Here is a 23,855-nt window from a genome sequence, read left to right as displayed (position 1 = left end):
ATGGAGGGAAGTAAGCAGTGAGCCCCCCCCCCCAATGAATAATCTGGAGGTAATGCCTGCAAATGAGACCAAATTATTTAGGATGGCAAAAACCCAGATGGACTGCAGCCTGCTTGGAGTTTATTTTCCCCAGCGTCCTTAATAATGTAGCATCATCCACAAACACGGACTCATCACTGCTGGAAAATTGTGGAAATGGGCAACGAAATGGCACCTGAGATTATTTTGGTCTGTCTGGCCACTGTTGTAGTCAGAAAAGCTGTACTTGATGGATGCGTGGGCTGATATAGCTGGGAGCTTACCAAGCACTCCTATATTTTGCATGCAAAAGGACTTGGTTTCAGTCCCTGGTACCTCAAGTTAAAGGGTTATCTGGCAGCAGGCTAAGGAAAGACCTTGGAGAACCGTGGTTACGAAAGGGGATTAGAGCAATTTGTGGAGGATTATCAATGGCTGCTACTCATAGTAGCTACATATTACCAGCAGGATCACAGGCCTCTGGATACCACTTCCTGGAGAACAGCAGCAGGATAAGACTGCTGTGCTCATGTCCAGCTTGTGGGCTTTCCAAAGACATCAGGTTGGCTTAGAATGGCTGGACTAGATTGGCTTGATCCAGCAGGTCTCTTCTTATGTTCACAGCCAAACATCTGATTAAGCATAAGGCAACTTCATAAGTTTGTTGAACAGCTGCAGATACGCAATGCCATGGTGTGTCACTCAAGACTTGCAGACAAATCTGCAACCAGTGCAAACGCTGGTAAGTATTTGCAAACTTTGCATTGCTGTTATTTTAAAACAATGCTTAATTTCCTCTGAGGGTACAAATATTTTTGTTGATGGCTTTTCTTTAACAGTCGACTTATCTCACCACCAAGCGGCAGCAATCAGAAAACTTGAAATGAGAGAGCTTAATTGGATGGTGAAGTAAATGCCAAATGAGTTTTAAGACTGCATGCTGGCAAAAGGGGAAAAAAGAAAAGAAAAAGAGCATTCAGGGTTTTACACATTTGGACTGATGTAAAGTTTTCCATTTCCCTGGTTGCTCCTTTAGAACTGCAGGATGGGACTGCTGTGTTTGGCAACACGGTTCAACAGAGAATAATGTAAGAAATACACGCTCTATATAGGAACATAAAGAGCATGATAATGTATCAGTATTTACTTATACATAAAGACAGCCTGCTTAAGTACTCAGGTAAGCTACTGCAGCTGTATTAAAAATCATTTTGGTCTAACATGAATGTTCAGCTTTGTACATAGATATCAGTGCATGGAATATTGGCGGGGGGGGGACTGGGGAAAGCTGTCAAGTGAAAAAAATATTAAAGTTTACATTCAATAAAAACATGGAAGCAATCCTACTAGGGATTCTAACAAATAACTTTCCAAGTGAAAGAAGAAGAAGATTTCTCTATGCAGTAACAGCAGCTAGAGTGTTAGTGGCAAAGTATTGGAAGAGCGAGCATATTTCATCAAGAGAGGAATGGCATAACCTCCAGATTATTCATTGGGAGGGGGGTGGGGGGCTCACAAAATGACAGAATCAATAAGAAATAAGGCAGCAGATAATGTTAAAAAAGAGTGGGAATGCTTCAGTAATTACTTGATAAAACAAGGTTCCACCTCTAAGATTTGGTTGTGTTTGGAATAATTCTGTACATAGAGACACATCGCTCTCTCATACCAAGATGAGGAGAAAATATTAAATACAGGGGGGGGGGATTAAATCTAAATGAACCGCTATGAGGTAGATGGAAGTCCACAACAATTAAAACATGCAAAGAGATTCAATCCATATGGAAAGGTATCCTATATGAGAAATACTACTATAGGACTGAATCACATTGAATAGTATTGAATGGAAGAATCTTATATTGTTTTTGTCATTGTCTTTATTTTGTCTTTTTTCTGTTTGTTTCTTTTTTATATGTAGAGATGTGGTCTAAACCACAGAGCCTAGGGCTTGCTGATCAGAAGGTCGGCAGTTTGAATCCCCGTGACGGGGTGAGCTCCTGTTGCTCGGTCCCTGCTCCTGCCAACCTAGCAGTTCAAAAGCACAAAGTGCAAGTAGATAAATAGGTACCACTCCGGCGGGAAGGTAAATGGCGTTTCCGTGCGCTGCTCTGATTCACCAGAAGCGGCTTAGTCATGCTGGCCACAGGACCTGGAAGCTGTCTGCGGACAAAACACCAGCTCCCTCGGCCAGTAAAGCAAGATGAGCCCAGAGTCGTCCACGACTGGACTTAACGGTCAGGGGTCCCTTTATCTTTATTTAAGGTTATTAAGGCTGATATTATTTGATTTATGTACTGGTTATTAATGCATGTGTCTGTTATCTATGTATTTATCTGTATACCTGAAATAAAAAATAACACAAAAAAGCTGTGAAGTGCTTTAAAAATGTAAAAAAGGTGAGAGAATCTGTGTGCCAGTTCGTAATGTACATCTGTACCGTAGAGATAGCTATACAAGGATGGTTGTAAGGTTAAGAGAAGGCAGTCATCTTCTGTTTCAACTTTTAAATACCTGCTGAAAACTTTTCTATTCTGCCAGGCCTGTTCCAGCAATTAAGATTTTAACTTTTTAAAATTTTTTAACTGATTTTAATTTTTTGGTACCTGATTTTAACTTTTTAATATGTCCGTTACTATTTGGTTTTATGTTCTTTTGTTGTAAACCACTTTGCTATTTTTTAAATGAAATAGCGGTATATGAATATTTTAAAATAATTTAATAAATGATATGTGTGAAGCAATTATAAAAGTGCAATATGAATGCTCATGATAATTATTGTTTTCATTACTCATGGAAACAGTTATTATTATCTCACTTTATAGATAAAGCCATGTGTTTGAAAGAAACCCAGGATCTGAACCTAGATCCAAGCCTAATATTATAATCCAGGCCACCTTAGCAATCACTGCCGGTTCGCAACAGCCAAGGATCTGTGAATTATTCTAGGGGATAATATATTTGGAATATCAGCTTTGAATTGGTTATGCACCACTTGTCTTCAACTTTCATGTCTTTGCTTCTTAATATCATTTGATGCGAGGCTTTCATTAACCTTCGTGCAGCAAGATCATGCTATCAGACTCCCCACTCCCTGTCTGCCATTGAAAAGGATCAATAGTGTTCTCTTACAAAGAGAAGAAAAACAACCATGTTTCCCTTCAACCTACACAGTTTCCAGTCTCACTGCAATTTTCTTCCAGCATGAACTGCCACTCAGATTTGATGTAGTGCGTGATATATTTATTACAGATAATCTTTGGGTTCTGTAATGGCTAGGTCATGCATTTCAACAGTGCTGAATGGCAGCTCACACGGAGAGGCAATAGACATTTATTAACTCTACATTTCAATATATGAGTGAATTCAGACCAGTAGTTTTTCTGCAATCTAGTTCTGACACCTACAGGAGTACAGTTCAGGACATTCTTGTTTCTTTTCTGCATTATTATTAATAATACTGAAACACCTGCATGTCATAAAAAGGTATAAGCTTTTTTATTTTACGTTTGCAAATATAACTTAAGAGGGGGGGGGGAGAAAATCATTGCCAGCTGATAATACAAATATTCCATCAATCCCAATGTAAAGGTACGGATAAATATATGCAGTCCCTATGTACAAACAGGTCTCTAAGTAAGGTTGACGATGATAAACCATGCAATCAAACATACCAAAAGGCAATAGGATCTTCAGGGTAGTGGATAGTGGGTATTTATCCTTCCAGCCTCACAGTACAAGTCTCTCAACCACCATAAGGGCTCAAGGTATAAGCTTTTCTGCAGTTTCTCTGCACCTAAGGGGGTATGTGGTCTCTCTTCTTGGCCATTGTTCTGCACTCCAACAACAAGAGCTTTTTCACTTTAAGAAATAGACTGGGTCAAAGGGTTGTTTTCATGGCCCAATTCCTTCCCCCAGAAGGTAAAACCTGTCGACATCCTTCGGGAGTCGAGATGCCAGCTGGCTAGCCCTCAGCTGGATCATGCCCTTCCAGCCGTGATGAACCCCTGACCTCTGGTGCGACGCAAATCAGCAACTCAGACTTCAAAGCCTGAGCACACTATATCAGCAGAGCATACTGTACAAACAGAACAGGTGTGAGGCTTGCGGAAACATACTAACAAGCTACGGATTTCTTAAGCATAAATCAGGACAAAAGAAACATGTTGTCTCTCACTACCGTCTCTACACAGAGAGAGGCAAAAGCAAAAGCAATACACAACGGAAGTTCCCAGCATACTGTGCTGGAACGTAAACAGACATGTGACATGTAACAATCTCACACATCTGCAACTCAAGGTGGAATGGAATTTTCCAACAAAACCTGGCTACTTCAGGACCCCAGCCAGTGAAGCATATAGGGTTGGCTCGTGGGGCTGAAGGCAAGGAACTGGCTGCTTGGGCAGCCATCTGGAAGCACAAAAGAGGAGCCCAATGGGGTGGTTTCTTTTAGCCCAGATGACTTGCTCTTCCATGCCGCCTTCAACTCTCTTAAAAATTCTGCCTGACACCAGCCCATATCCCACAGCTTACTCCTAGCAAAGCAGGCAGTAGGTTAATTCCAGAAGGCACATAGCCCAGTGACAGAGTCTTTGTTTTGCATGCAAAACGACCAAGGTTCAATCCCTGGCATCTCCAGACAGACTGTGCTGGGACTGTCCTCTTGCTTGAATCCCTGAGGAGCTGCTGCCAGTCAGTGCAGGCAAGGCTGATCTGGATGGCCACAATGGTCTGACTCAGCATACAGCAGCTTCCTACCTTCCCACCATGGAAATAACAAGAGGCTTGAAATCCAGCATATGTTCAAGCTCACTGGTGCTCTGTTTATTTCACTGGGGCTTAAGCATATTTAGCAATTCACTGAATTGCCGCTGCAGCTGCTTACAAGCAACCTGTATCCCTTTCTACCCTAGGGGCAGGGTGCACGCACGCATATATACAAACCATTCTCTGCTGGTTTGCTGTTATGTTCAAAAAGTACTGCAGCAAAGGAATCAACTTGCTAGTTTCTTTTTCTTTTTTGGTCCCTTTGCAATAATATCCAAATCTGTTTGTTGTTGCAAAAATCTGTTTTCAAAATTCCTGTTTTTGAAATGATTATGTGCAACGAAGCACATAAAACCTTGTTAAATCTTGTAAAACTGAAAAAGCAAAGTTGCCTGGCTCGGATGTAATGGAAACCTGCAGGGACTCGCACAGGAGGTTAGTTTGCCGAAGCTACGCCTGGGACCCTGATATTATTTGTTTGCATTAGCGGTACTTTTCCAAGGGAATCTGCTTCCAGAGTGGTCAATCCCTCTTCCCAGGGAACTCTGGGAATTGTAGCTCTGTGAGAGGAGTAGGGGTCCCCCAACAACTCTCAGCACCCTTAACAAACTATGTAGGGTTCCCAGGATTCTTGGGGGCAAACCAGGACAATTAAAGCTATTAAGGTGTGGGTGTGACTATTGCAGCAGGACTAATAGTAGCCAAATCAAAGTATGCTGTAATAAAGTGAAATCACTAGATCGTGCACCTTTTGACTTCCCCCCCTTTCAATATCTTTCCCATCCTAATTAAAAAACAAAGCTCATGTATAAAACAGAAATTGAAAAAAAAGAAGAGAATGGATAAACTCCTAACAGCTTCATTCCAACCCTCAAAAGAGTGCCAAAGTAAAAAGATCTAAGGCTGCTTCTGAAAGCTGCTTTAGTTTGGTATGTCCCCAAGGGAAGGAGTAATCTGTATGTTCATGGATGGAATAATCAACAGCATTTCTCCATCGATCTGAGATGTTGTGATTGCACAGAGGGGATGGCACTCAGGAAGCATGGCAGTCCGTTGGAAAGCCCAGAGTTGGCATAGCACAGTGGGTAGGAAACAGGGCTACAATATGGTGTGGTGGTTAGAGTGTTGGACTAGGACATGGGAGACCAGGGTTCAAATCCTTGCTCAGCCATGATGCTTGCTGGGTGGCCTTGGGCCAGCCACAGATTTTCAGACTAACCTACTTCACAGGGTTGTTGTGAGGATAAAACAGAGAAGCAGAACCACGTACGCCACCTTGACCTTGAACAAACCAGGGAGTCCCTGCTTTGTGTCTTGCCTCTGCCATGAATGGACTAGTGGCTGTAAGTAAGCCATTCTCTCTTTGCCTCAGCCTTCCCAACACCATTTGCAATGTGGGGGGAAAATACTGACTGACAATAATGGTGGTATGATATGATATGATATGATATGATATGATATGATATGATATATGATATATGATATATGATATGATATATCAGGTTAAAAGAGAGAGAACCATTTCATATGAAGCTGTCATACTGAGACAGACTACCCACCCAGGTTCAGTTGTGTTGCTGCAAGGACAACAAATAATAATGTGCATGAAGCCCTTTGAACTCTTGAAAGCACTATGCAAACACTAGGTATTATTATTAGATAAGTTGGGCTGAAAGTGTTTCGGGCTTATATCCAAATTCTAGCACGATGAACAGTCCCTGGGATATTCAATTAGTGATGTGATAAGTGCTAGACTACCAGTATAACAGGCAGACGACAGGGCACAGGCGAGCTTTCCATCAGCTAAGTTGAGAAGACCAGAGGCAGTGAACTTACATCTCAGTTGTGCCACAGGTCTGGAGATAGAGACCTGTCACATGATGGAATGCTCTGATGCTATGTGCACTGAAAAGATCCCTGCACAGGGAAAACCAGCATATCAGGAAGAAGGCCAGGAGAAGCAGGGAACCTTCTGCTCGACATCTTGTTTTCTATGTGTAGGATTTTATTTCATTTTATTTTTGAGAGAGGGGAGCAGACAATCAAAACAATTGCCTGCAACCTGAAGTGATGTGGTCCAGACCGGGGGGGGGGGGGGGGGGAGAGCAGTGAAAACATGGGTGGGGCTCCTGCACTTTTAATAATTGTATAGAAGAGGGGGTTTCAGTGGGTGCCATGCTTTAAGACTGGGCCACAAATACATCAGCAACAACAACCAAAGCCACAATAAATTATTTTTCAAAACAGTGAAAGTTAATCACAACAAAAATAGCAGGAGATAGAGCTTTCCATTCAAGAAAGAATATAAAATGCTTTGGGTGATTAGGAGAACTCTGTGGTGGTTGTTTTTTCCTTATTCTGCTCAGCTTTTGAATGAAATAAAACTGAATAGAACTGTTGATACTATTTTTAGCTGTGGCTGTCCTTACACTTTTTGATGTGCTTTTTACACCATAATTTTAAGTATCTTTTTTTTTTTTGTATTTCAGCATGTGGTGAGTTGCTTTGAAAGGAGTAATCCTAAAGAGGCATCCTATAAATAAAGAAGTAAAAATAGGTTAAGGAAATAACCTCCCCCCATAAAAACAAAAACAAATGCATGTGTTTCTTGCTCACCTTGCTTCTCTCCAATGAATTGTTCAGTTCAAGAGAAGAAATGGTTTGAAATTAAAATTAGATTTCCCTATCCCCCAGCCATCACCTGCAAACAGGGTTGCCCCAAATACAGATCAGAAGCAAGCCCTGGAACTTGGCTTGCAGTAACAATCATTTTTAATTAGAGCCATGTTATTTGGATTTACACTGTTCTCACATAATTAGAGAATATTATTCTCAGCTGGAACCTTTTCAAAGAAAAGCACGGTGTGGAAATTATCTTACCACAAGATGGTGCTATGATTTTTAGAATGATCTGGATTAAAGTAGGAAATAAGAGTTATATATATTGTGGTTGATCATTTACTGACACGAATTGCTCAAATTACCAGCAGAATTGTGTGGGATCGCCACCTTCTTAATAGTGGGAGAGGGCCACTGTGTATCTGTTATAGACAATCAAATACATGAGTGTTGAATGTATGGGTATGTTTAGACTCACATAATCTGAGCAGCGAACTCAATGCGGAAATAAATTCCCTGCACTAAGTTCACGTGTTCCTTCTCTCCTGGATTGGTTTGCAGTAGGGCAAGGAGGCCACACAACTGTTAGGTCTCTTTCACCTAAACCAATTTTAAGCCCCCAACTGAATAAACTACAAAAATAGTTATAGAGATACAAAGCCAGCAGGAGTGTGGGGGCTTTCTAGTTTATGGAACTGTATGTCACACACATGACTAAGATACGGTTTGGCTTAGTGGTACGTTTGTATTTGGCTTGCTGGAAAGAAATTGTGGGTGTGTCTTTGGTGCAATGAACTCTTAACTTCAACGGGTTTGTTCCTCTGAGGCCATGGTGGCTAACTAGAGAAGCTAAGAGGCAGAGTGATTAGTGGACGAGGACTTCAGCAATGTGCTGCTCCTAGGATAATAGCTCCTAGGAAGGCTTCACACTGAGGAAAAGGGAAACGATCCCTTAGAAAGGACCCATTCCTTGGTGGATGAGCAGTTATCCTCTCATGCTGATGATTCTTCAACACGGAGTTGAGGGATCCTCATAGTGGGTTATCCGATCATTAGGAACATAGAGAGCTGGGCTCCACTTGGATGGGGATGGATCCAGACTGTTAAAATTTTATAAATATATACCGTATTTTGCGCTCCATAGGACGCTCCGGCCCATAGGGCGCACCTAGTTTTTTTGGGGGGGGAAATAAAGAAAAATATTTTTATTTCCCCCCCAGGTGCGGGGCTGGAAGAACTAGGTCGGGGAACAGCGGGAAGGTGCGCTCTGCCTCCCCGCTGTCCCCCGAGCTTGTGGGGCTGGCGATGGGGAGAAGTGCGCTGATCCCGGGACTGCAGGCAGCTCTGCGCGGCAATCCGGAGCGGGGCGGGACTTCGCGCCCCGCTCCCGATGGCCGCACAGAGCTGCGCTGATCCCGGGACGGCAGGCAGCTCTGCGCGGCCATCTGGAGCGGGGCGGGACTTCGCGCCCGGCTCCCGGTGGCCGCGCAGAGCTGCGCTGATCCCGGGACGGCAGGCAGCTCTGCGCAACCCTCGGAGTCGGTCTCCTGAGGGTTGCGCAGAGCTTCCTGAAGCCTGGAGAGCGAGAGGGGTCAGTGCGCACCGACCCCTCTCGCTCTCCAGGCTTCAGCGAAAGCCTGCATTCGCCCCATAGGACGCACACACATTTCCCCTTCATTTTTGGAGGGGAAAATGTGCGTCCAATGGTGCGAAAAATACGGTAAATAAACAGAGCAAATTTTAAATTGAATGTGGGGAAAAGCCAACAGGAGCTGAAGAGGCTTCCGTTCAGAACAATGTCCTCTCACCCAGGAGATGAAAAAACTGGTGAAAAATTAGCTGGGGGAGGCAGAGAATTAGGCAGTTTAAGTGTGGGAGCACATAATAGCAATTGAGAGAGGCCAAGGCACCATAAGCTAAAATGTAAGTGCCATAGACACTTGGAGAGGGACTGATGTCACAGTGGCCAAGGAGATGTGTATGAGAAGCCTGCAAGCAGGACCTGAGTGCAACAGCACTCTCCCAACTTCTGGTTTCCAGCAACTGATATACAGAGGCATATTGCCTGTGACAGTGGAGGATACACATCAAGCATAGGCAAACTCGGCCCTCCCGATGTTTTGGGACTACAACTCCCATCACCCCTGACCACTGGTCCTGTTAGCTATGGGTGATGGGAGTTGTAGTCCCAAAACATCTGGAGGGCCAAGTTTGCCTATGCCTGATACAGATCATAGCCATCATGGCTAGTACCCAATGATAGCTTGATCCTTCACTAATTTCTCCAGTTCTCATTTAAGGCCATCCAAGTCTGCAATCCTCACTGTATCTTGCGGGAGTAATTTCCACTGTAATTATGCACCGGCTCAATTCACATACAGCACTTTGCCAAACCATTGCTTAGCATGAATGTGCAAACATGCAAGCTTCTGGAGAAGACGTCTTTTTACCAGTGTGCAGGATGATGGCAAAGGACGCTCTCATATATCTGTTCATTTTGATCATCCTATCAAACGGTAAAATGCCCACATTCTATTTTTTTCTTTTTATTAATTTCATTCAGCTGAAGTCATGCAAAATTCTACAGTGATTTGGGGATAGAGGAAGGAAACCCGCCGACATATATACATAGGGCTGCCATAGGTCCGGATTTCCCCAGGCATTACTGGGATTTCAAAAGTGGAACTGCCATCCGGGCTTGGGAGTGATTTCTGAAAGGCGGCACTTTGTGTTGGATCTTAGGCAAGTCAATCGAAAATTTCCTTTTTGGGGGGTGTTTTTGTAAAAGGAAGCTCAACAACTTTGGAGTGTCCTGGTTTTTACTCCTTGAAATATGGCAACCCTAATATATACCACTCATTGTATCAACACGCTACAGAACACAGAAAACCCAAGAGGGAGATTTGTCTCAAGGAGAAAGCAAACCCTAACTTTCCTTCTAAAGAAACAAACAAAAATATTTTGCTTTGAAACCTAAAGGCAGCCTCTGGAGCTTGTAAAATGAGTTAAGACTAGATTGCTGATTGGTTTTGCTCATTATATGCCCTCCCCCGCTTTCTTACAGGCTTCTAAATATGGTATCATTGAAGTTATTTTGATGGGGTGGGTGGAAAAAGCTCAGGTCTTACCACAAGGTGGCATGTAATATTCAGAAATATGTGCTCAAGAATGATACAGCCTTCAGAATATAGCCCATGAAACCATGGTGATGGAGAGGGGAGCTCTGTCACTGCTACTCCAGAAGAAAATTCGCTCTGCAAAAAATAGGGTATGAGAATCCAGGGCATCTCCATTCATTTGCTGGAAGGCATATTGAACATTGGTTTCCAACCTGCATATACCATTTGTTCCAAAATAGCACAACAGGGAATAAACAGTTCCACGGTTGTATCTAATGGTGCATACTCAAAATCACTTAATGCAGATTAGTTACCCTTTAATGCTTTTCAATCACTTGGTCATACTCTTAGCAAAGGCAGGAAAAGGGTGAATTTGCGTCCACTTTTTCAGTGCACGCTTATGGGCCGAGGAACCAGTTAATTGCATTAGTGATTGTGAATATTGAATCTGGATGTCGGTACCTGTTTCAGATTGATTAATGCAGAGCACACAGATTACGTCTTGTGCGAGTGAAGTCAAACTGCAATGACAGGAACATTATTATTATTAGTAGTAGTAGTCATAATAAAAAGAGTGCCTTTGAGTGTGCACAAAATGTTTTTGCTCTCATCACTGAACAGAACCTATTCAGACAGAGGGAAGTCGGACAGAAGGCACGATTTGCGCTTTGCACCTCTCATTTTGGTAATGTAGCAAGGCCACCTGCTTGCCCCAACTTATGCATGTAGACAAGCTCATATGTTCTCAAATGCGCTCTTAAGCCTCTTGTTCTCATTATTGCTAATCGCCATAGATTTGCCAGCATTTTCTAATGAGCAAAGCCCCCAATATTTCAAATGACAAGTGAAGGACTATTGAGCCTTTAAGAGGAGACTGTTCTGGCTTTCAGTAATATGAAACATCAGCTGCTATAAACTTAATGAAGTCTGTGTGTTCAATGACTACTGTTTTTCATGCAGTTGAATGGTGCTTAAAAACCCAGCAGGGACAGATTGTAGCTGCAATATTACTTAAAATTCTCCAAGCAAATGATGCGTACTTACCACCATGGGGAATAATGGAAAAGCGTCTGTTTGTTCCTCCTGACCTGCCATCATGACTCTTACTCATGAAAGGAATGAGCACTGAAGATGGTAGGCTGAACCTTTGCAAATGCGGACTGACAGGGCTGACTTCTTCATTAGTGACACGGCCTGACTCTGCACCTGAGTCCCATTGATATCGATGGGACGTAAACGTCTAACATTTCTTGGATTATGCTAAGCAGGCGCTAGGGAGCAGAGTGATCTGTTTCTCTACTGGCATCTTGCTTTTAGTTCTATGCTGAGATGCCAAGGGCAGCACTGGGAAATGCACTCAATGAGTCTGGTGGCCAAATTTGGCTTGTGGGACGTGACTGCAGTCCACAGTACACAGTATATGCTGTATTGATTAGAGGTTTGGCCTGGGAATAGCTGAGTTTGAATCCCATTCGGGTCAGTTGCCATCTCTCACCTACATCTACCTAGAATCATAGGACTGTAGAGTTGGAAGAGACCCAACCCAACAATCTCCTCTTAAAGGCTTAATAGTAGGAATCACAGGGTTGTTATGAAGATGAAGGCAGAAGAAGGGCCATTTTAATTTACCGTATTGGCCTGAATATAAGCCTCATTTTTTCCCCCAAATTCCGACCGTGAAAAGTTAAAGTGCGGCTTAAATTCGCGACCTTACAAAATCGCTTTTACAATATCGCTGCTGAAACAGACATACGGTAAAACGGAACAGGTGTGAGTGCCTGCAGAATTTTAATGGAGTGGCTTATATTCGGGTATTGTCTTTTTTTCCTCCCCCCCCCCCTTGAATTTCAAAGGTGTGGCTTATATTCGGATGCAGCTTATATTCAGGCCAATACGGTAGTTTGATTTGATTTTTGTCATACTCTTAGCTCCGTGGAAGGTCGTGATATAAAAATAAATAAATAAGTACAGATTACAGGCCGTTAGGTTTCATCAGATTTAAAAATGGTAGTGCTGGAGCTGGCTTAATCAAGAATTTAACCACTTCCTTTGGAGCATGTGGCACAGAAAGGAGTGGGGCCTGAACTGGGCATCTGAAGATGCGCTCACCTTTTGGGGGCGACAAAATTCTTCTTGGACTAAACCACTTCAGACTGTCAATGGGCAATCATATCACAGAATTCCATATATAAACTCCCACCTGCACGCCAACATCCAAATGTCAGGGAGAAGGGGTCAACCACAGCCTTCTCTCTGTAAAGCTCCGTTCCTATGCATGCTGTAAGTGCTTCTCAGAGGTGCATTTGAACCCCACCTTAAAGGTCTGCAGCTGAAATGGTACCCACCAGAAAACAGTTTTGCCATCATATACACTGTTTGTGTTGATCAAGTCTCAATCAGATGTGGATCTCTTTGATGTGTGTGTGTGTGTGTGTGTGCGCGCGCACCTACCTAGCATTTTAAAATTTGCAATGGAAGCTGGCATTTGGAATGATTGAAATCAAAGGAAGCTTAGCTCTTTACTTCAGTGGGATGTGTATTAATCCCCAAAGACACAGGAAGCAAGATCATCAAAAGTCTTGGCTGTCCCCAAATTTAAAATTGCACACTTAGATCTTTTTTCCCAGGCTGCTGTATGAATACTTCATATGACAGTACACTAAATATAGATAGTAAAAAAAAAAAAAAGTGTCCTGTCTGTTTCCTTTACCAAAATACATAAAAGCTGCTGCTTGAAACTAAAGCTATTTGACTTGACAAACACGGCAAAGGATCAGGCAACTAACAGAGCAGTGGGAAATTCTAAATATTCACTTTAATATTTCACACTGAGCGGGCTTGATTATTAGCATGGAGACCACATGCAATGTGGGACAAGCGTCCTGAATCTTTAAGAACAGATGTGCAGAAAAGCAAACTTCAGAAGGTGCAAGCTTGTTTTGCAGAGGTGAGAAAACCATTAGGTGCTTGAATTCTGTGTGCTGACATTGCTGGACTACAACTCCCAACATCCCTCACCATTGGCTGGCTGGAGCTGATGGGAGCTGGAATCAAAGGACATTTGGAGAGTCACATGTCCCCCAGCCATGCAAGGGTGGGTTAGGAACACCATTGCCCTTTGCATCTTGTCACCCCAATTACGAATTTCCTTACTGCATTATTTTCTAACAATTCAGGGACGGGGCTGGCTAATACTGCACAGTTCTGACACATTCAACAACCAGAACAGTGAGATTCTGGCCTCTTCCACCAGATGTCACTGCAAAGTTGCAATATCAAATAATGATAATGTGAGGATAAGGATTAAGAGGTTACGGAAAAGCCATTGCTTTGCTACAGTAATCTCTCTTTGTTCCTTCCCTCTGGTTCCATACCCGAAGAGCAAAAATGACACAGTAATGATGCTTGAGACACAACCTGGTGCTAAGGGTAGCAAAGGACAAAGAACTGATTGAACACTGTTGGTATAAACACCTGTTTTGCGTAAGATATTTAAATGATAGATACTCCAGTGCTTATGCAGTCTCAAGCAGTGGGGCATTCTGTCCTGCCTTTTTGCATAAACACCAGAGAAGGAGATGTCCACTGGGCACCTTTTCAGCATTTGAGCTTGTATTTTCATTCAGCCAAGCTATAACTGATGCTGCTACTGATTTTATGATATTTGCATTCCAGTGCCACATCCTAAGTAAGTCACCAGGTCTCTTGAACTAGCTCTATTATTTTTAACCGAGCAACAGGTTACAAAGAGAATAACGAAAATTCATCTCTTTGTGTTTTGGCTCTTTTGCAGGTTTCCACAGGCGAGTTCCTACCTCGATTTATCTGGAGGGCTTGTTAGTTTTCTGAAGTAAAGAATTTTCAGCTGTTGGAACCCTTATGTTAAAGACTTATAATATTAAACATTGTTTATAGAAGCACGCTAAAGGTGCGGGCCTCAACACTTGAAACATGTCAGTCATTCACATTCTTGTTCTTTTTAGGTCATCCAGTGAATGCAATTAATGGCTTTTTGGACATTTGTTTCCTTTGCATTGAAATGAATGAAAGTTACATACATTACTTAAATAGTTACTTTAAACAGCAGACAGTTTGATGGATAACATAGCATTTGGTAGAAACTGAACTGCAGCAGAATGGAAACAGCATGACTGTGATGAACACATGCTGGAACGGAAATTGCTGCTTTCTTACATCCCCACTCAGAGAATTGGCATCTCTACGAAAGGCACATCTTGCCAACAGCTAGGTACGAGTGGCTATTGGGAGATGGAAGGTTAGGGTAAAATTAGTGCTGACAACAGGATTTTTTAGGCCAGGTACAAAATCTGTACCCACACTTAGGTTGTGGATATTTTGGGACTTGCTTTAATCTGAAAGACGCTCATAAAGTTGCATTTTGCTTAATAAATGGGGTTGCAAGTAGTACAGATAATTGTATATTTCCTCAATTATTGTTCTGGGCAAAATTGCTTGTTTTGCAACGACAAACTAACGGTACCCACAATTAAAAAAAAATAAGGATGCACAAGGAACATTGCACAAAGACTGCCTGGGTGGTTCATCATTAGACACCAACCTCTGATCCCTTTGCATCTGAGTGGGCCTAGGCTGTACTGCCAAATTCAGTGCAGGATGAGTTTTCTGTGCTTTTTATTCTTGAACAGAGTTTCTTTTCTAAGGGGGGTAACTTCCCATATTGCAGCCATGATCTCCCCCAGCTCTCACTATTCTGCAGCTGTACTTGGTATTCCCCCATGGGCACTTACACACTGGTAAAAAAGGAGGGGAATGCGATCACCAAGAAATGAAATAAAGGATGAAAGATGATACGGATTTGCATAAAATTTACATGGATCTGGAACCCCTTGAATCTCACACTGCTCAGAGATTGGGGTGACGTGCAAAAATCTATAGCTACCCTTTGCTCACCCTGCAGTCTGCATTACTACCACAAAACCCCTCTTGAAGGTCAACAAACCTTTGTCTCTCTCCCTTGCACCAATACCAAGCTGGAGGCCTGAAGTATCTGCCAACCAGGTTGTGCTTCTAATTTAAATGATTTCTACAGTGCATTGCAAACAAACAAACAAACAAACATCTGGAGCTGACTCTGCAGGTGGTTATAGACCTTTGCTTTCCCCTCTTTGGAAGTTGCTTTGGTTTTTGTGCTAAAAACTCAAAGGATGCTGCTGCGAAAACAGAAGTTAGATCAGACTGTACAGATGCAATACTAATGTTTATTTTAGCTTCAAAAACCAAGCTTAATCTATCCTTTCATGTTATGTCTCAGCTTGCAAACCTTCCAGCTAAATTCACTAAGTAGATTATGCTACTACATCAGTGCTGATTGATTTGAATATATTTTTGTTCCTCCATACCATCAGGAGTCAACAGTTCAGCATAATACCTTGAAGAAAGTTTACCCAATGGCGGATTTACAAAAGCAAAAAAAGATTAGTCTGAATACCAACGAACTCCTGCATTTTAAACAGAAAAACTCCTTAAATCCGCTTCCGGATTTACGAAAGAAATGGGAGGTGGGTGGGTGGAAGGGAGATAGTCTGATTAATACCAGAACGTGTTTTCTTTACTGTGACAAAAGCACTCGTGCTCCAAGAAAGATGAAAAACCAACTTCCGTCTATTTGGGGTTTGCCATCTGTCTCAGTGCCTTGCTGTGCCACCAAGGTGGTAATGCTGGGACCATAATCTGCAAATTCTAATATGCATATGCAAAGCAACCTTACCCAGAAAAGAAAGCTGGGATCTTGCAAGCATATATTTACTACCTGCCCCTGCAAAAAAAGGAGCTTGACTTTGCTTTTGAAGGTGGAAGCTTGAAAAATAATCTTTGCATCCTACGTGGGAGAAAAGCATAAAGCGGATCATGAACCACGGCAAACAGCCAAGTTTGGCTGGTTGCAAGCCCTTGGTCTGCTAGCGTAAGGCGATGCAAACTGTCTCCAGGAACAACAAGAACACAAAGGGGACAGGAAGGGCACCTCTGAGGGTGCTGTTGCTGCTGTCTACTTCATCTCAGGATAGTCATTGATGATATGGCACTGCAATGCTGGCACAGACGGGGAGAAGGTTGAACATATGTTCGCAACCAACCTCGCCACAGCCACTTGCTAAAGCGATAGCAGGGTAAAAGAGTAACAACACAAGAGTGCAAATTCACAGGGACTGCCAGATCAAGAGGGCAAAAGTAATGAAGGCAATAAGAGGACTGCTAGCTTCAGGGGAGCTGCAGAATGGCAAATCACTGCAGGGTTTGTGGCACACGGTCACATGCGCTGCCCACATTTAAAGAACTCTTAAAGCACTTTAGCAGTTGTGGCTTCTGCCCAAAAATCCTGGGAACTGTAGTCAAGGGAGCTGAGAGTTGTTAGGGAAACCCTCACAGAGCTATAATTCTCAGCATACACGGCAAACTACAGTTCCCAGGATTTGGGGCAGGGGGAGGGAAAGCCATGACTGACATGAGAGTGCATTAAATGTAGCCTGTGGGTATGATCTTTGATGCCATATTTCCCCATCACATGAATAAATATCTCCTTTCATGCATTATACACATAACGGGGTCCCCACATGCAACGTTCCAGCTTCCATTCTACGCATAAAGACATGCACCTCTTCAGTGGTGATGCTCATTTGCACTCACCACAAATACAAACTTCCAAACTGGACCGAATTAAGGAGCAACTGATTCCTCCTCTTTCCAGCTGCAGCTGGCTGGGAGCTCTGAGTGACTACCCACTTTGTTCCCCATCTTTGGTGCTTCCCTGCTGCTAAGTTCTCTGCTCTCACTTTGTGATCTCAGCCAATGGAGGTCGAGCATTACGATGTCGTGATGCTATTTAGCCAATTGGATTTAGTTACCTAGTTCCATCACTGAGGGCCCTGGAAGCAGATGCCCTCAAAGGGAGGGAACATGTTCCCGCATTTCTAAAACATTCTGCGGCTTTCCACAATGTGTTGTGAGGATCAATGAAACTACCCTTCCAGGACAGTGTGTGGAGACAAGGAAGGCATGGGGAGGCATGGCTGTGAGGCATTGGGTTACATCCAGTGCCAGCCCTACTTAGGGTAGACCCACTCAAATGAATGAACATGACTAGCTTAGTATCATTAATTTCATTGGGTGCCTCTCCATTATCCATCTCTACAGCCACAGGAGGCACTGCAACCTTCCAACAATTTGACCTCACCCCCAAAGATGCACTCCTTCATTGTTACCTGAGGCAGACGGATGATGAAAACAACAACTCCGAGTAGGACTCAGCTAAATACAACCCATTATTCCTAAAAGCATAGTGCAACTGGACAAGAAACCTTTCCTCGAGGCAACCAGGTGATGAACTGTGACTTTTGGAGATGTGAGGAATGACTGAACGGTCCATGGAGAACAGCACTGGAAGGTAGGGATCATTTTCTAGTTGCCTCGGCAACACAGTTGTGTCTTCCTATCCTTTTGGCCCTATGTTTTCTCACCATTTTGTATGCTTTGAAAAACTGCTGAAAGGTGGCTTCTTTTTGTCCGTGTGTGTGTGGGGAAAGGTTTTCTAAAAAGCCCCCTTGCCCTGTTGATTCAGCCCTAGGGCAGACCAGGGTGAAAAGCCTTTATGACTGGATTCCCCTAGATATACAAAGTGGGCCTGAAGCTGGATGGATGGATGGATGGATGGGGAGCAATATAGCTGGAAGGGTGAAATGACCTTGCGTTTGGGTGATTCAAGGAGATTTGAAAGCACTGTCTGCAGCGCTTGCTCTGCAGTGCCCTTTTCCCAAATGCAGGACCTCTGCTGATGCTGCAGTCATCATTTAATGAAAGCATACGTCCACATTCACTCTAAATGTCACAGGTGTTCCAAAAGGAAGAGAAGAGAGGTAGCCTGAAGACCTGAGTGATGCCTTGCTTTAATTAAACACGGATCACATCTGAAAAGAAAAGGGACCTGTTTCTCCAACTTTCATTTAAGCAGCATTAAAAATGGGATGGTGACCTTTTCCACAGCTAACTTTTAGTGACATCCCCGCTTCAGTACAGGATCTGCAAGCTGCATTTTAACCTTCCCCAACCCGGTGCTCTCCAGATATCATTGGCGCACAACTCTATTAATCTGTGATCGCTGCCCGTGGCTGATGGGAGTTGTAGTCCAATGACATCTGAAGGCAAGTGGGTTAGGGAAGGAGCCTGCATTGGATCTCAGTGCCATTTTGCTATCTCAGCAGATGAATGTGGCTTCGCTATGCCAATTCCTCATAAAGGACTGGCTTGAAAGTCAATGACAGTTAAAAGAACATTTTGAGCATTCCAGTAATGGAATAAAAATAGGCGTCAGCAACACTGTCCTCTTAACCTCTGCCCTCTAAGCTTGCTATCACTATAATTTCTCTCAATCAGCAGTTTTCCAGGGGCAGGATACAGTCTCAGAGGACATTTAGTTATCCACCAAGTAAACTTTCTGATGCAGATAACTGTAGGGACAGGTTTGTAAAGCTAGCCTGCTGCAGTGGGCAGGAACATGGAGAAAGGAATCCTTGCTTATTTTCGAAGCTCACTGCAGGATGCTGGACCAATGATCATATCTCAGGTTAACCTACCAAACAGTGATGCCATGAGGATAAAGTGGAATAACCCTATGAGCACTTTAGAGTAAGGGTAGGATATAAATCAGATATAATATAATATTCGTATTTGCCATCTTTCCCCCATCCTTTTCTCCTTTCATCCACTTACTCTTGATTTTTTCAGGCTTTGAGGGGAATGATTGCATCATTCCAAATGAAGCAGTGTGTTACTTCAAAGCCCATGAGAGAAAGAGTGGTGTCTGGGAGAGGCATGCATCTAAATAAAAAAAGTAATTACCTATTAAATAGTGGCTGCCAAAACTGTATTCACAATTAACATCTTACAGCACCTCATCAGTCACACTGGCCAACTGTAGTACCCAAAAGCTTACCAGGAAAAGGTCAGTTTATTATTAGATTCTTCACACTTTTTTCAATATAAATGTCAAAATCTTTTTGATATCAAAGTAAGTGTCACTTAGCAGCACCCTTTGCCACTGGAGGTTTATGGACAAGATCCAAATACTCTAAGGAAGGACACCATGCGTACCCAGTGCTAATCAGACAGAAGGGGCACAGAATATTCAGAATTGTAATGAGGGACAGGTGGAATGATACTTCTAGATTGATGTGTCATGAAGCCCCTAAGTAGAATTCAAGGTTGTCCAGGAAACTCTGCCTTTCACAGAAAACGAAAGCTTTTGCTTGGGATCATTCATTAAATACCCGTCACTCTCTCTCTGTGTGCATGTAGTCAACAGACAGGCCCATTGGAAACACTCAAGGGCCGGCAGTGCTTTTAAAACTTCCCATCCTACCTTCATACAGCCAGTCGCTGAGTCCATTGAAAATAACCTTGTCTTTCCCAGTGGAGACCACGCGGATGGCTTGCTTCCCCACATGGGCACAATAGTAGATGTTGTTCTCAAAGATAAATATCTGCACAGAAACATAAGAGAGAACCAATAGGTTATTATGATCCAACAAATAAGACTCAACAGCAAAGAGCTCTGTGATCATGAGTACAGTACACTCATGGAAATAAGGGGAGCCACTTTTTGTGTTGCTAAGAGGTCTCCCCCATTCCTGTATGAGTTCCACAGTAGAGGAAGCTCTGCCTTGCACCATCACTGATGCCCTACTGCGATGGAGAAGGCTGCCCCTAGGAAAATCTGCTCTCTGAGCAACTCTTTGAAGCAAAGTGTTATCCACATTATAAAGCACCCTTTTCTGAATCAAAACTAGAGATGCGGTTTCAGGAAGGGGTTTTTGCTTAGTGGCAGAAAATGTACTTTGCATGCAGAAATTTGAGGTTCAGTTCTGGCACCTCTGATTTAGCGGAAATGACAATCATTTAGTAAGCAATGGGAAAGGCAAAAGCTCGTGTGCTTTTCATGCAGAACTTTCCAGGATAAGTCCGCAGCATCTTCAAGAGAAAGGATCTCAGGCTGCAAAAGAACTTCACTTCACAAGCAGTGCCGGATTTACGTATAAGCTAAACAAACTATAGCTCAGGGCCCCACTCTCTTGGCCCCCCCCCAAAAAATTTAAAGAAAAAAACTGGATGTACATTTCCAAAATATAAGATAAAAAACAAATAAAATAAAACCTACATACAGTAACAGTGTTTTGTGTTGTGTAGGCTCCTATGATGTAAGTAATGGCCCCGCCTACTACCCTGCTCCCTAAAATATCACTGGTTCGCTCATTTCTATATACAGTGGTACCTTGGTTCTCAAACTTAATCCATTCCAGAAGTCTGTCCCAAAACCAAAATGTTCCAAAACCAAGGCACGCTTTCCCATTGAAAGCAATTTATTGTTGACAAAGGACAGCTGGACATATAAAGGACCCCATTATCTTTGGTAGCTCTTAGGGTCTCATCAAACCTAAATCTGGCCCTGTTCACAAGCATCTTGCAGGATCAAACCAAGGCCCACCATCAGAAGAATTTTTGCAGCACATCCCCAGCTGTATAAATGGGTCTTTACCACAAGCGTCCTCTTATTAGGGTTATAGTCTTGTTTTAAATGTATCTGTTGTCTTTGTCTTTTTAATTATGTTGAGGTAATGGTTTAAAAGGTGATTAATAAATCAATTAATATAATAATATTATTGTATTAGGTATTATTTGTTGTAGATTGACTATGCCTATTCTGGTCATTTTCTTCTATATAAGAAGGCCTGCAGCAAAAATAAAATTAAAATAACAAAAACAGGATCTGATTAGCAAATAAGCCAGTTAGGATTCACCTGTTGGCTCACTTTTCTGTCCTCCTCTTTGACGAAATGCTGTGATTCCTAATACCAACAGTATAAATCAATGCAGGTGATTCGTGTTGCAGAAAATGTACACTCATTTTACAAATAATAAATTTGCAATATCTCTCCAATTTAAGGCTCCAGGGCTATATGCAACAAACAGGCACGTCAACATCAAAACATTTAGATTTAAGGGTGCATTATGTATGACTTTCAGTAGATGCTTAAGGTTTGGATACAGTGGTACCTCGGGTTACATACGCTTCAAGTTACATACGCTTCAGGTTACAGACTCCGCTAACCCAGAAATAGTACTTCAGGTTAAGAACTTTGCTTCAGGATGAGAAAATAAATCGGGCTCCAGTGGCGCAGCAGCAGCGGGAAGCCCCATTAGTTAAAGTGGTGCTTTAGGTTAAGAACAGTTTCAAGTTAAGAACGGACCTCCAGAACGAATTAAGTACTTAACCCGAGGTTCCACTGTATTGGACATCCAAAGATATAAAGTTAGGCCTCTGCCCCAATGATAAAGCTGCAGAGTTCCCCACGTCATGCTTACAAAAGAGGCAAGAGAAGAAAATTAGATTTGCTTTTCACTCAGATTTCCTGTACTGTAACAGTGTGAGTGTGTGCACACATTTCAACCAGAGAAAAACTGGAATGGATCCCAAAGCGAAGAGAGATCCAAATTTAATTTCAGCAGCTGTTCCAGCAAGTTTGCCTAAGGCTAAAAAAATTACAGTGAAATTTTTAACTTTGTTTTTACGTATTTTAAATCTTTCTAGAGTTTTTTTTAAAAAGGCATTAAAAAGAGCTGTGTCCAATTGATGCTTGATGGGAGAAAATAAGCCACGACATACATTCAATAATTTCCTCTTTCCTCTCTTTCAAACCCCATCTTCTTACCTAGATATTAAGTATGGTGAGGCACACAGAATAAAACCAGAGAAACGGGATAATGTAGTGTTTAGAGGGGTGGAACTGTAGCTCAGTAGTAGAGGACATCTTTTACCTGCAGAAGATGCCACAGTTAATCCCAACTACCTCCAATTAATAAGCTCAATTAGCACTTTCGGAGCCTGCTGGAGACATTCTTACTTAGACAAGTCTACCCAGACGTTTATAAAGTTTTAATTTGTTTTTGTCTATTATATAACGATTTTAACCTTACGTATGTTTTTAATTACGGTTGTAATTTTGTTTAGTGATAGATTTATCTTTTTTTGCAAACCATTTTGAGTTTTTTCTACAATCAAGTGGTATATAAATTTATTGGAATAAATAAATAAGTTTTGTTAAAAGCACTATCTAACCTTAAGACCTTGAAGAGCTGCTTCCCGTCAGAGTGGACAATATGAGGCTGGGTGAACAATCAATCTATCCATATATAAGGGAGTTTCCTATGTTCCTTCTCAGAGTGTAGGATTAGAGTGAAGGCTGGAGCTGGATTCAAAATCCTCCTAAGCCACGAAGCTCATTGGATGACCTTGGATCCACTGTATCTCAGCCTACCCCATTTCACGGGGTTGTGGTGAGGATAAAAGCAGAGTGGAAAGACCATGCATGCTACTCTGAATTTTGATCAAGGGTGAGATTAAAATAATTGTAATTATTACAATTGTTACGGCCCTGTATATCTGAAGCAGCGTCTCCGAGGGCCTTCTGGCGGTTCCCTCACCGCAAGAAGTGAAGTTTCAGGGAACCAGACAGAGGGCCTTCTTGGTAGTGGTGCCCGCCCTGTGGAATGCCCTCCCATCAGATGTCAAAGAAATAAACAACTATCTGATGTTTAGAAGACATCTGAAGGCAGCCCTGTTTAGGGAAGTTTTAAATGACTGATGTTTTAATGTACTTTTAATCTTTTGTTGGAAGCCGCCCAGAGTGGCTGGGGGAACCCAGCCAGATGGGCAGGGTATGAATAATAAAATTATTATTATTATTATTATTATTATTATTATTATTATTATTATTTTAAAATGGAAGCAATGATACAGCTTAGCATAACATCTGAACAAGTCCATCATCTTGCAGGCAACCCATAAGGTAAATAAAGCAGCAATCAAGATGCCATGGGAAGCTGTAGCTGGAACATGTTTAAAAGCATTTAAACTTTTGATGTCTATCAATATAAATGGGTTTATATTCTTCAGGGTACCCATGACAAATACATTTTGAGATGTTTCATGAAATATGCTCCTAACATTTTAACTGCTTTGATCATTTTGACATCAAAAAGGGGACAGACATATCCCAAAATAGCTTTAATTCTTGGAACTGGCCAATATATTATATGAATTACAGGCAATATAACTTTTAAGAGGCATTTGGTTCTCATTATGTTATGCATGCCGAATAATAGTCCATTACTTCCTCTATTCCCCTCTAAAGAAAGATACGTTTTATGTGAAAACCCATGTCATCACCCAATACAGATGAGTCATTCAGATGCAGGCCTTGGCTGAATGAGGTCTAATCACAGATAAAAGGATCTCAGATGGCT

General features: G+C 42.3%; 1 protein-coding gene across 6 annotated transcripts in view; it reads right to left on the bottom strand.

The window, feature by feature from the left end:
* The window catches only part of DPP6 (dipeptidyl peptidase like 6), a 483,312-nt gene that overhangs the window by 46,851 nt on the left and 412,606 nt on the right, over window positions 1-23,855 (bottom strand). For all 6 annotated transcript variants that reach the window (XM_080974041.1, XM_080974043.1, XM_080974040.1 and 3 more), the window contains exon 8: window positions 19,915-20,035. In XM_080974041.1, the coding sequence (XP_080830167.1) occupies window positions 19,915-20,035 (121 nt within the window). The remainder of the gene's footprint in view (window positions 1-19,914; window positions 20,036-23,855) is intronic.

This window comes from Podarcis pityusensis, assembly GCF_964106645.2.
Source record: "Podarcis pityusensis genome assembly, chromosome: 12".
Taxonomy (NCBI): domain Eukaryota; kingdom Metazoa; phylum Chordata; class Lepidosauria; order Squamata; family Lacertidae; genus Podarcis; species Podarcis pityusensis.
Note: the sequence above shows the minus strand (reverse complement) of the source record. Positions and strands in the feature narration are given on the sequence as shown.